General features: G+C 47.0%; 1 protein-coding gene across 1 annotated transcript in view; it reads right to left on the minus strand.

Annotated features, from left to right (window-relative positions):
• The window catches only part of LOC107116603 (trans-1,2-dihydrobenzene-1,2-diol dehydrogenase-like), a 28,221-nt gene that overhangs the window by 9,800 nt on the left and 4,467 nt on the right, over positions 1 to 13,954 (minus strand). Inside the window, exons 2-3 of the mRNA XM_015418544.1 lie at positions 6,595 to 6,706; positions 4,166 to 4,329 (exon numbers count right to left, since the gene is read on the minus strand). Of these exons, the coding sequence (XP_015274030.1) occupies positions 4,166 to 4,329; positions 6,595 to 6,706 (276 nt within the window). The remainder of the gene's footprint in view (positions 1 to 4,165; positions 4,330 to 6,594; positions 6,707 to 13,954) is intronic.

A 13,954-nucleotide genomic window follows, 5' to 3' on the forward strand; every position in this document is an offset into this window, starting at 1 on the left:
TGATGTCAGGGGGTGTGGCATATGCTAATGAGTTATGCTAATGAGTTCCCCTAGCTCTTTTTCTACGAAATGACCCCTGATTTAAGCTCTCCTCAGTGGTCGTGCGTTGACTCATACCTAGAAAGCGTTGGCTTAGCGCAGCTTGCGCTGGACAGGACACAAGGCTTACATGCCAATAAAGGTAATTGGATAAGAACAAAACAGCCAAGGAAAAGCTGGATCAGTAAAGAAGACTTCAGAACAAACAAGTTCAGCTCTGTGAGGGCTACTTTGAGGTAGCAACTAGAACAACAGGAAATTGGCTTTTTGAACTTAATTAGGAGAGTGAACAATCACTGGGAAAACCGTCTAATTACAGAAACTTCAAGGAAACCCATAAGAAGACAAGCCCGTATTGCAGATACCTAGTAAAGCCACCACATTATCCTATACCTCTACATAATCTTTAAATTATGTATATATATACCTTGGTTTGCATATTTTATACTTAGGGAAGGCAGCATGGTATAGCCTCATCTCGCCAGATCTCGGAAGCTAAGTAGGGTCAGTACTTGGAAGAGAGACTAGGACATCAACAACAGAAACTGAAGAACGATTGCCCTGGGAGTAAACCCCATTTAACAGAACCTATAATTAGGTGAGATGAAGTGGAAAACTGGCCAGATCCCCCCTTCTCCAAAGAGCACACAATGTGCTAGGTGCTGTACAGCTTGCAGAAGTAAAAGCCATCTCAATAGCTTGCAGACTCCACTATATGCTAGGGAACGGGAAACGGAGATGTATCATTTAACATTTCAAACAACAAGTGCATTAACTATTGGGGGAGTCAGCAGAATCATGTAAAATAAGCTTAATTTGTATCATTTGCCCAGTATGTAGAAGCCTCAAACTATTTCAAGCCTATCTTTACACCCATAAGGGCTAGAAACTTGGGTTGTGTAGTTTTGTTTTGTTTTTTTAAAAAGGAAAGGTGGAATTCTCAAGATACTATATAGGGTTGCCACTTCTAGGTTGGGAAATTCCTCAAAACTTTGGGGGTGGCGCCTGGGCTAACCGAGTTCAGTTCCCCTGGAGAAAATGGCTGCTTTGGAAGGCAGGCTCTGTGGTGTTATACCCCATTGAAGTCCCTCCTCTCCCCAAACCCCGCCCTCCTCAGAGTCAGGCTCCACCTCCAAGATCTCCAGGTATTTCCTAACCCATGGCTGGCAACCCTAAGCCTGGGGAAGGGAGGGACCTCAGCTGGTATAAAGCCATAGAGTCCATCCTCCAAAGCAGCCATCTTCTCCAGGAAAACTGATCTCTGGAGACCAGTTGCAATTCCAAAAGAGTTTTAGGCCCCACCTGAAGGTTCTGCACTCAGCTCCTGAAAACCAGTTGCCTAAAGCTGGAGATTAAGTGGTAGGAGGAGAAAACCGCCATAGAAGCTGGGAAAGGGAAGCCATGAAGGGACTTTGTGGGTTGGCGGCTGATCCAGTCGTAAGACTTTGGGCCCTCCTGGGAATAAGCCCCATCCCATCCCATAAAATGGGAATTCCAAATAGGGTTGCCAGGTTGGGATTGGAAAATACCTGGAGACTTTGGGGGTGGAGCCAGGAGAGGTCGGGGTTCGGGGAGGGGACAGACCTCAGCATGGTACAGCACCATCGAGCCCACCCTTCAAAGCAGCCATTTTCTCCAGGGGAGCTGATCTCTGTCAGCTGGAGATCAGTTGTAAAAGCGGGAGATCTCCAGGCCCCACCTGGAGGCTGGCAACCCTAGTTCCAAATAGATCTGCTTTGGATTGCTTAAACATCCTCTTGGGGGGGGTTGGGTCCTGAAGCCTCTGCTGCAGGGAAAAGCACACAGCAAAAAAATGAGTATTCATGCAGCGTGAGACTTGGAATGTGCTCACCCAAGCTCAATCCACCTTGCCAGGAAGCAAATGGTGCCCCAGGGCTTCTCACCCATAACATTTAAAAGCCTGCTGGTTTAGCCAGACAGTGTTGAGTGGGAGCCACCATGCAAAGTTATCAAGTGCCTGTTTGCTGCATCTGTAGATTTTCCAGTTCCTATTCTGGAAAGGCTCCTCTGCCTTCAGCCACCCTTCTGTAATGTGACTCTGAAATCCATATTAGATAACTGGCAATGCAACTTTCTGTGGGGCTGCCCCTTGTAGAATGTTGAGAATCTTCAATAGGTACAGAGTACAGCTGTAAGAACTATGACAGGGGCAAGGGGGGGGGGGGGGGTGCATCTATTTTTAAATTATGCTCAGAAACAAACTGTAGATTCCTTCAGAGTACTGGTTCTTATGTCTGTTCCCATATTAACCTGCCTGACTATTACACCCCTGTTCCATGTACTTCCCTCTTCAGAGGTAGGATGGGTAGCCAGGATCTTTTCTGTGGTGGCACCTTGTCTGTGGAATCCCTTCCTTAAAACTCTTTGCTTGGCACATGAGCTGGTCTGGTTTTCCCAGGCTTTTGGCGATAAGTAGTAGTTACTTTGTTGGTTTCCAGTACACTTGTCATCTGTAATGTGGCTATATTTACTAAAGTTATTGCTGTTTTTTTTTAGTTCCCTCTCCCCTTTGCAGTTTTATTACTCTTTATTATTGGTGATTTTACTTGGTTTGGTTTTCTTTTTAAATGGGTGCTTTGTGAACTGCCTCAAGAACTTGGAGAGGCAGGGTTGCAAACTTCAGCAGAGATGTGATTTCACTAGGAGTTCTGTTTGCTGTGGACTCTATGGTACACCATAGAGCCTGCCCTCCCAAGCTGCCATTTCCTCCCAAGCAATTGATCTGTATAGTCTGATCAATTGTAATTCAGGGAGATGTCCTTGCCTCACCTTGAGGTTGGTAACCCTACCTGAGGAGACTAATGTTTAAGCAAGTAAATAAAAACCCAGTGGGTAAAGCGCTTGTCTCATCACTGTGCCCTTGTTCTGAGAAAACTGGCTGAACTTCTGCATGCTGGGTGGTGGGTCAGGCCAGGAGGCTGTTCAGGCCCAGTCAAAGTAGCAGAAAAGAGTAAGAGTTGAGTAGCACCTTAAAGACTAACAAAATTTGTGGTAGGGTATGAGCTTTCATGGGTCACTGCTCACTTCTTCTTCTGTATCTGAAGGAGTGAGCAGTAACTCGTAGGGTTGCCAGCCTCCAGGTGGGACCTGGGGATCTCCCGCTTTTACAACTGATCTCCAGCTGACAGAGATCAGCTCCCCTGGAGAAAATGGCTGCTTTGAAGGGTGGACTCTGTGGCATTGTGCCATGCTGAGGCTCCTCCCCTCCGCAAACCCCACCCTCTCCTGGCTCCACCCCCAAAGTCTTCCAACCCAGACCTGGCAACCCTAGTAACTCATGAAAGTTCATACCCTACCACAAATGTTGTTAGTCTTTAAGGTCCTACTCAACTGTTACTCTTTTCTACTGCTACAGACAGACTAACACAGCTACGCATCTTGATCTAGGCCCCGAGTAGCCAGCCTTATGTCCCCACAAGGCTTACAAGTAGGGTCCAAAGGCCAAAACCTCCCCGTTATTGCCCCTTAAAAAGGTAAAGGTTCCCTTGCCTGAAAGCCAGTCGAATCTGACTCTAGGGTTGCGGTGCTCATCTCCGTTTCCAAGCCAAAGAGCCAGCGCTGTCCGAAGACGTTTCCGTGGTCATGTGGCCGGCATGACTAAACACCACGGTGCATGGAACGCTGTTACCTTCCCACCAAAGTGGTACCTATTTATCTACTTGCAATTTCTTGCTTTCGAACTGCTAGGTTGGCAGGAGCTGGAACTAGAGACGGGAGCTCACTCCGTCATGCGGCACACTCGGGTCTCGAACTGCTGAACTACCGACCTTCCACAGCCTGCAGTTCAGCGTCTTAACCACTTGAGCCACCACAGCTCCTATTGCCCCTTAGCAACTGATATTTAAAGGTGCCACTACCTGTGACCATGAAGGTTCCAATTTATCATCATCATCATCATCATCATCATCATCATCATCATCATCATCATCATCATCATCATCATTAAATTTATATCCTAATGGACTTTCAGGATAGCTGATGGAATGGCTCAAAGTACAAACTGAAGAGTGGTTAAGGAGCATGGCGAAGGAATTTTCTCTCCTCATTGGGTCACTCTGCCCTGGCTGCCCCTTCCCCCTTCCCCCTTTGCAGTAGTGTTTCCTACCTCCATGAGAAAGACCTTGTGTTCCCGGGCGACTCGTATCATGTCCCGCACTTCATCAGCATTCATAGCGAGGGGCTTTTCACACAAGACATTCTTCTGAGCCCGGAGGAAGAGGATGGCAAGCCGGTGATGCTGGGTGTGGACTGACCCCACGTACACTATATCTGGAAAGACAAACCCCCAGAGATGGTGAGCGGAGAATATGGAGATGGTGATCCATGCTTAATTTGAACATATTGGCTCAACCACAGGATCTGAAGAAGAAGAGTTGGTTTTTTATACCCTGCTTTTCTCTACCTTTTAAGGAGTCTTAAAGCAGCTTCCAGTCGCCTTTCCCTTCCTCTCCCCACAAACAGGCACCTTGTGAGGTAGGTGGGGCTGAGAGATTCCTGAGAGAGCTGTGAATGGCCCCCAAGGTCACCCAGCAGGCCTCATGTGGAGGAGGAGGTGGGGCGTCAAACCTGGTTCTCCAGATTAAAGTCTTAACTCTTAACCACCACACCACACCATGCTGGTCCTCCTTTCAGTGCGAGCACATTTAGAAGGCATCTGCCTCACCTTTGAGATCATGCAACCACCATTCAGCAAGTCAGGGATTCGTGGCCAAAGCCTCCGGAATCAGAAGGAGTTAACTTTCAAGGCTGTACTAAGCCCTAGCACAGTGATGGCGAACCTTTTAGAGACCGAGTGCCCAAACTGCGACCCAAAACCCACTTATTTATCGCATAGAGCCAACACAGCAATTTAACCTGAATACTGAGGTTTTACTTTAGAAAAAAACAACTCATACGTTAACTTAAGATGATCCAAACAAAGTAAGGACAGCAATCCCAAATTCTTTCATTTACTTAAAATTATTTGGCAGAGAATTCGACACTTTAATGATGGTGTGGGCCTGGCTGGGGCGATGGCACGCGTGCCCACAGAGAGAGCTCTGAGTGCCACCTCTGGCACCTGTGCCATAGGTTCGCCACCACTGCCCTAGCACCTCCTCAGCAATGAAGGTAGCCCAGGAGCTGAAGTCCAGCTCCTCTGCTCTAGCTCACAGTTGCTAGAGAGGGCTCCTGTTGCACGGAAAGCGATATATGACTATTTGTAAAGCTGAAAAGGAGAATGGCCAATCTTAAAGCCGTTCAGCTTGGAGATATGAGTGTTGAATTGGACATTTTGTTTCAAGACTGAAGAATCAATTGCTGTTTACTTGTCCGAGTCTCTATTTTTTCTTTATTTCTGGCAGGTATCAGTTTCCCAGGAATTGAATACTGTTGCATGTCAGGAATCAAGTGCCATCAGCTACTAAAACACTAATATCTTTGTGTGGCAAATATCAAACTGGCAAAAGCAATACTTCCAGGTGTCGGTCCTCCAGTGCAGTCAGTGATTAAATGCTGTTCGATGTTGGCTGTCAGAGGCCATCAACCATAAGATGCTGTCCAAACGACTGATGTTGTATCAAAAGTCAAATACTGAATATGTGTTGAACAGAGATATAGTTCCTGTGAACATCCGAAGAAATACCTGGCCTAGGTTCAACATCAACTATGGTAGTGGAAAGTGCCGTCAAGTCACGGTGGACTTAATAGCAACCCTGTAAGGTTTTCAAGGCAAGAGAGGTTCAGAGGTGGTTTTGCCATTGCCATTGCCAAGGTATTCCTTGGAGGTCTCCCATCCAAATTCGCTAGGACTGACCCCGCTTAGCTTCCGAGATCCAACAAGATTGGGCTAGCCTGGGCTGTCCAGGTCAGGAACATCAACTGTAGTGGAAGAGAATTTGGGGATACAAAATGCGTGTCTCTCAGCACCGGCTTTTCCTCTCAGGGTGTTGTAGGGATGGAAGAGCCATCACTGGACTGTACCCCATGAATCCATCCCGCTAATGAAGATACATCCTCCTCTGGCACAAGATCCCTTCCCGACACAAGAGATTTTTCACCTAGAAAGCCGTGTGCATCAGCAAGGTGCCCCTGTGAGCAATGTTCCCTCTAAGCTGTGGGGTCTTGTGAGCAAATATTCCACTTTGTGAGCTGCTGGCATTAAAGTGGTGAGCAAGAAATTTGGCTACTGCATCAATGAGTTAGCTCTGGAGCCATCCCTTCCTGAGCGAAGACAGAAATGTGTGAGCCGGAGGCTAAAAAACTGTGAGCTAGCTCACACCAACTCAGCTTAGAGGGAACAGTGCCTGTGAGTGAAGCACATCCCCAGGATGCCACTCGCTGTTTTTATTCAGCTCTTTAAAAACGTACAGAAGCACCCCGATTGCTAGCACAAGAAATGCATCCCTGCCAATCCAGGGGTTTTGACTGAGCCCCACAGACTGACTTGTTTCCTGGGTCAAGACATTCCCATCTGCAAATTGGAAAATGCCACCCCCATCTCCTCTCCCTCGTCTCCCTTCCTGCCCTGATGTGATTCTCAGGTGCCATCCTCACCTACATCAGGATCCCGTGCCAGTTCCTCATACGATCCATAGGCCCTGGGGATGTCATGCTTCTTGGCGTATTCTTGGGAGCGTGCAAGATCCCGAGAAGCAATGGCTACTGCCTGGGAAGAGAAAAGAGGGGTCATGTGAAGGGAGGAAAGAGCAAGCCTATCTATTGATAACTTGTCACTTAGATCAGGGGTCCTCAACATGGTGCCTCTTTGAAGAAATGAAGATGCTCAGAAAGTCTTCTCAAGATAACGAATTTACTAACATAGAAGCAGTGCAAAGCAAGAACTCTACAAGTATATTGTCTTATTAACAAATGTAATACATCTAGTTTAACTGGGATATGATCTCTCACTCTTGGGTTTTTAGTTAGTGTGGGTATCTTTTCTTTCTTTCTTTCTTTCTTTCTTTCTTTCTTTCTTTCTTTCTTTCTTTCTTTCTTTCTTTCTTTCTTTCTTTTTTACCCTGCCTTCCCCGCAAGCGGGCTCAGGGTGGCTTCCAAAACTGACAAGCAGTATTCATACACAATGAAACATAAATACAAAGCATCAGTTAAAACACAAACAATCCATATAAAACATTCATTAGATGGCGATAAAACTAAAGTGCAGTTTAAAGACACATTCAACGGTGCCCCCACGTTAGATCGTACTGGATCGAAGTTTACACAGGGCGCTGCTGGTACGCCATCTCTCCTATCAGAACGCCTGCCTGAAAAGTTCTGTTTTCACGGCCCTGCGGAACTGTGACAAGTCCCGCAGGGCTCTAATCTCGGCAGGAAGCTCGTTCCAGTAGGACGGAGCTGCAAATGAAAAAGCCCTTTATCCATAGATGTAGTCCCTTCCCAATTTTTTCTTTGTAGTTTTGTAGTCTATTGAAAGACAATAAAAATACCCCTTCGGGGGTTTCAAAAAACAACAACATGGTGCCCTTGGTTGCCGTGGGGCTCTTCAGTACCTTTCCTGGTGCTCACACCAAATGTTTTGGTAAAGTGGGCGGGGCCAGGTGGGGCTATTGGCGGTTGGGGAGTTGATTGGCTGTGCAGGTTGTAAAAAAACAAACAAACATGGCCACCCCCCCCAAGGGTCTTTGAGGTATGATTGCAGGTTAGCCATGGAAGCCATTTTGTGGCTGGCTCCACCTTAGGGTTGCCAAGCTCCAGGTGGTAGCTGGAGATCTCCCACTATTACAGCTGATCTCCAGGTGACAGAGATCACTTCACCTGGAGAAAATGGCCACTTCGGAAGGTGGACTCTATGGCGTTATACCCTGCTGAGGTCCCTCCCCTCCCCAAACCCCACTCTCCTCATTGGATTACCCCCCCCAAATCTCCAGGTATTTCCCAACCTGGAGCTGGCAACCCTACTCTGCTCCTGTTGCAGGCATTTGGTGGCTGTGCCCACCATCCTGGGGCATAATTCAAAAGGTTCCCACAGGCCCAAATAGGTTGGAGACCCCTGTCTTAGATCCTTCCTAATTTGGCTGACTAATAGCAGTTCTGCCAGCAGAACCGCCTTTCTGTTGTGAAAGAGGGATGGGGAGTTCTGCTGAATTTCTCTAATCTTTCCCTCCCCATCCTGTTCCTTCCGGTCAAGGATAACTTGAGGAGGCACAGAAGGCTGTATGGGGAGGGGGAACCAGACTTCTTGTTCTAGTGTGGCATTGCACTGTTTAGGATCCCAGCCTACGCATAACAAGCATTGGATTACCCAACAGCCAGACACAGCACATGCTTAGGTCACCAGCAAAGCGGGGGGATGCCTATAGAGAGAGAGATTTTTCTGAAAGAATTTCCTATTTCAAATATACAATATGCGTTGCCACCTGTATCCAATTAGTGTCTTAGATTAGATGAGAAACCAGCAGAGTAATCTACGTATTAATGTTGCATTAAGCTGAATGTAAACATAGATTTCAAGGTCTGCAGTGTAAAACACTCTTCAAAACAGACTGAATAAGCAGAGAAGAAGAAAAAAACCTTTTTGACTGCTGCGGTGCCTTGACAAAGGACCGAACACGGGTGCGGTGCTACGGGAGCCACGACAGCTGTCAGATATTTGGAATAATCTACCTCTGCGTCAAAGAAGGACTGTGTTGAGCTACTCTGAGCTGTATTATTCAGAGGAACTTTGAGCCCAGGAGGACACCATTTAAATATTTGTACCATGGTACGAATACTTGATAATCACTATTGAATAGATTGCATAATAATATCACGATTGTTTTTTTATTTACTTACAACTTATCCCATGATCTCACGTTTGTATAACCATCTGGAGGTTGGCACCCCTAGCCGGATCCAACCTGCTCTTCTTCTGGGGAGGAAGGGTTCCCCTTCAACCACCCTCAAAAAAGCGATACTGGAGGCTAGGTTTGCCAGCCCTGTACCTGTGAATCTCGGGAGCTGGGGGGGGGCATTGAGCCTGGAGAGGAGGAAGTTATCACAGACACTGTACTAACCCTTCCAGGTGATTACCTGGAAGCGATGTCACACCTGGCACCCTAGGAGGAGCTCCCCCAATCTCTATGGTAAAGACACAGAGGAAATTCTTAGAATCATGGGGTAGTGTGATGTCATTGCCTCCCCTTTTCCGCCTACTGCACAATTGGTCAAGCATGGCCAAATGCCTCCGCAGGTGGACACATGGTAAGCAGTGTTCCCTCTAAGCTGTGGGGTCTTGTGAGCAAAAATTCTACTTTGTGAGCTACCGGCATTAAAGTTGAGAGCGAGCGATCTGGCTACTGCATAAATTAGTTTGCTCTGGAGCCCTCCTTCCTGAGCTGGGACAAAAATGTGTGAGCCAGAGGCTAAAAAACTGTGAGCCCGCTCACATTAACTCAGCTTAGAGGGAACACTGAATTGGTAAGCCTAGCTGGGGACCATGGTACCTGTATGGACGAAAGCCATAGGGGACTGGCTGTAGAGAGGAAAGCAACGGGGCAAGATGGATTGCGAAAGCTGCTTGACCCAACCTTGCTTTTTCCCTATACATAAACTGTGTCCAAACAATACATTGGCCTGGATCCAGAGAAATACAATCAGAGCAGTTCGCTGAAGATTCCATTGCCATTTCCTCCTCCCCACTGCAGCCCCCCTGTGCCCGATTTTGAGGGTTTAGAGACTTCCAAGGATGCCGTGGGATATGGTGTGGGCGATTTGCAGTGGGAAGGAAGAATCCCTGCCCTCTTCCTTGGCGTCACCTAGAAAGGCAGCCCCCGCATGCTTTTAAGCCCCTACAGATTCTCAAGCCTTGAACAGACAGGGGTGAAGATAGAATCCATCTTTTCATATCGAGCCAGAGAATCATGACTGGGCCACGTGAATCAAGAGGAAGTAGCCTGATTTTCTCAGGAACTCCATTTACACACTAATCAAGTCTCATTTCTGTGACTCTCCAAGCTTCTTCCTCATACCCCAGCCACGATTAAAGACTGGTGCTTACAGGACAAGAAGTACGCACTCCAGACCACACAAGGATCTGTATTACGATGGAGACTTCTCCAGGATACTAACTAATTGAACACTTAATCAGGCAGGATGGGTCATCTCTTGGTCCCTCCACCCTCTCTCCAGGCCAGGCGTTCATCACACAAATACTTATGATCTCCCCACCCCCACAGCAACCTGACCTGACCCGACTGGGGTCTCACATTGGTAGTTAGCGGGTTCCCCATGAGATCTCCTAGAAACACACACTGAGAAGGCTGGCAAAGAAGGCCTCCCACCATTTTGTAGTTGGTTTTCCTCTCCCAGAACTTGCAAAGAAGAAGAAGAGATTGGATTTATATCCCGCCCTTCACTCAGAGCGGCTTACGATCTCCATCCCTCCCTCTCCCTCCAACAGACACCCTGTGAGGTACATGGGGCTGAGAGAACTCTTTGAGAACCACTCCTGAGAGAACAGCTCTGAGAGAACTGTGATTGACCCAAGATCACCCAGCTGGCTGCAAGTGGAGGAGTGGGGGATCAAACCCAGTTCTCCAGATTAGAGTCCGCCGCTCTTAACCACGACACCAAACGGGCTCTCTAAATGAGACAGTAGGATCCATTCTTCAGGACAGGCAGAGTATGACCTGATTTCACTTCCTGCCTCTTCACTCATCTGCCAAATCATTGTCTGGCTGGCTCACTGCCCTCTGACTTCCGAAAGCCTCCCCACCTGTCCTCACCTGGTTAGGTACCCCTTTTCCCCTTCAGCACCCTCCCTCCGTCTCCCTCCTCCCTCCATGTTTTTTGCACCCCTTTTGGGGCACCCCCTGCACTCTTTTCACCTCTCTGGGTGGTTTCTCTGGGACTAGCCATATAGGAAGAACATATTTTTGGAGTTAAAAGCACTACAACTGGACACTAGGATCTTGCAAAGTTGTTGGAGTATATACAAGTTATGATAGAGTTAACTGTTTATATATGCTAATTGTTAGCTAGCATGTAGTGAATCAGCTTTGTTGCAGGTAGCTCCCAAGGAAGAGGATGTCCTATTCCAGATTAGATGTGCTGTAGAGTAATTATTGGTTGACCAATGTATCGGTGGGAGGGAGTTTAGGGGCTTATTTTCCTGCCTTTGTTCTAAGACCAGAGAATCTATCTTGAAGTAACCAGTGAAGATGTAGGTTAGACAGTCAGGATGTTTTTTCTTGTTTTCTCTCCAAGTGTTTCCCTTCCCTGTTTTCTAGTAAACTTTTTATAAAAGCTAAACACATCTTTTGTTACTCTGCTTCAGAATCCCTCCCAACAAAAATGAATGTTGATTAGATGACCATCAGTAGCTCCTGTATCTTATCCATGAACTGCCTGGTCCTGGTGCCTTATTTGCCACACATAGGCTGCAGTTACACACACTAAATAATCCACTTTCAGTGTACTTTCCAACTGGATTTTACTGTGTGTGAACTGGCAAAATCCAGTTGGAAAGTGCATTGAAAGTGGATTATTTAGTGTGTGTGACCACAGCCTCAGGATGTGTTCAGGTGGGCAGCTGATCCTGCCATTATGCCGGCTCAAATTTGATCCCAATCTTTTAAATCCATCCTCGCACGACCAGACATCCCCCGGGGGAATCACCTTACCGTGCGCTGCTTCCGCTGTGGATTGTCTAGACGGTGTCCACTAAAGGAGGCACACACGGTGGGTTTTTTAAAAAAAACTTTTTGCGCATGCGCATAGGTGTGATATTACAGCCCTGTTTATCTGCGCATGCGCAGAATCAATTTTTTTTTAATGGTGCCTGTTCGGGACCATCTGACATCAGACCATCCCGAACGGGCGCCATTTTTTTAATTGCGTGCTGGAACGATCAGACGGGGTAAAGTCTACGATTGGCCCGTCGGAACCGAAAACTCCAGATTTTAACTAGTACCTTTTTAGTACGGCTCTAAAGCGCAGCAAAACGGGATGCTCATGGAAGACAGGCGCTTCCCAGATGTTGATGTCTGGACATTACATTTAAATCCATGGGGCACTCGTGCCTCTCGCTAATCTAAAGAGCCGTCTGAACGTACCCATAGAGAAGTTATCAATGTACTTTTCATTGCTTCTCTGTGGTCCTTATCATTGTGGTCGTTATCATTGTACTTTTCATTGCTTCTCTGTGGTCCTTTCCGCACTTGGATCTCATCCCTGATTTTATCAGGGTTCAACTCACGACACAATACCTTGCATTTATCCCTGGTTATAACAGCATCCGTTTATTCAGGGACAAGTGTGGGCTGAAACCAGGGTGACCTCAATATAATGTGGAAACAAAAAATACCCTGAGATAATTACAGGGGTGAACTTGTATGTAGTGTAAAATGTCAGTTCGGGGACAGGGTTGAACGAGGATTTTAAGGTGTAGTGTGGAAAGGACCTGTATGTCTGTTTGGGCAATAGAGGCACTCTCTTTTTTAAAGCATCTGTCTTTTGTCCCTTTATTCTCAACTAGAGAAATATCGAGCAAAAGTCTGGAGCTGTGTATATGCAGACATCAAGAGTTCCCAGGAAGCAACCAGGATTTAGTCTCTCTATGCATGATGGCACTCACACATGCATCCCCCGACACCTGGGTTGCTAACTTCAGGTTGGGAAATTCCTGGAGATTTTTGGGGCAGGGCTGCAATGGAAAAAAAAAAACCTTGAAAGAGTTCTGTGAGTGAACTACAACCTTCTAGAACAATACCTGTTTAACATCAGGTTTTGCTTTCGCTGCTCAGGTCTCGGGGTTGATGTGAGGTTAGATCTACAGGAAGCCACGATAAACTGACTGCCACCCACAACTGCAACCCAGGACATTCTTTTTGGCTACCATTACCCCTGACATGTTATAAGTTACTCACCTAAGATCTTGCAGGAGTTTCTGTCAAACCCTCGCTTTCCACAGATAACAACTTGCCTCCCACAATTGGTCTCGATTGGGTGTGAACTCAAACTGACCTTGCCACTTACTGGCAGCATAGACCCAAGGAATGGTTTCACAATGGAGCCACGGATTTTCCCCATGCAAGTTGCTTCCTGGATTCCAAAGTGGGTCACATTTCATTGCCTTTTAGCTTGCTGCATCTTGGGAGCAGTTACAGAATGACACAGCACTGTTCAAAATGGCTGAAACCACTGAGGGCACCCGACGCATCACAGCCTAGTTTAGCAATGGAACCATGAGTATGGTTTCCGTGCTCACATCTGGGTATGAAAGCAGCACAGAATCATAGAATCACAGAGCTGGAAGGGGCCATACAGGCCATCTAGTCCAGGGGTGTCAAGCATGTGGCCCAGGGGCCGGATCAGGCCCTCGGAGGGCTTCTATCAGGCCCGCAGTGGAACTGCCTGTCTTCTGCTTCTTCTTTCAGTTCTGCTGCTGCTGCGTCATCATAGGTTTGCAGGCTACAGATACACACCTGAACAGCATACTCAAGATTGCAACAGCACAGACATTTTGATGCAATAATTCAGAGCAAGAGGTGTCAGTTATCAGACACCGTTAAATAAACAAAATATTGCAGGAGTGCTAATGTTTTAAGCATGTTTTTATTTTAAGTAAAAAAACACCCTTTCTGTTTGTGTCCTTTATAAAGTTTATATCTCTGCTACCTGGCATTACATTTTATGACACACATGGCCCGGCCCAACAAGGTCTCATTTATGTCAGATCCGGCCCTCATAACAAATGAGTTCGACACCCCTGATCTAGTCCATTCATGCTGTGTGACAGTTCTGTTTCTCAGTCAGCATTGACCAGGCCCCATCTAACCTCAACAAGCCTCTCCAGGCCTTTTGGACCTGTCTCATCTCTATGCTATTTTCTATGAGGCTGCTGATGCCCAAGAGCCAATCATCATACTCCCCCCCCCCCCCATCAAGTCGCAACCAACTTATAGTGACCCCTACT

This window comes from Gekko japonicus, unplaced genomic scaffold, assembly GCF_001447785.1.
Source record: "Gekko japonicus isolate JY-2015 unplaced genomic scaffold, Gekko_japonicus_V1.1 scaffold299, whole genome shotgun sequence".
Classification (NCBI taxonomy): Eukaryota; Metazoa; Chordata; class Lepidosauria; order Squamata; family Gekkonidae; genus Gekko; species Gekko japonicus.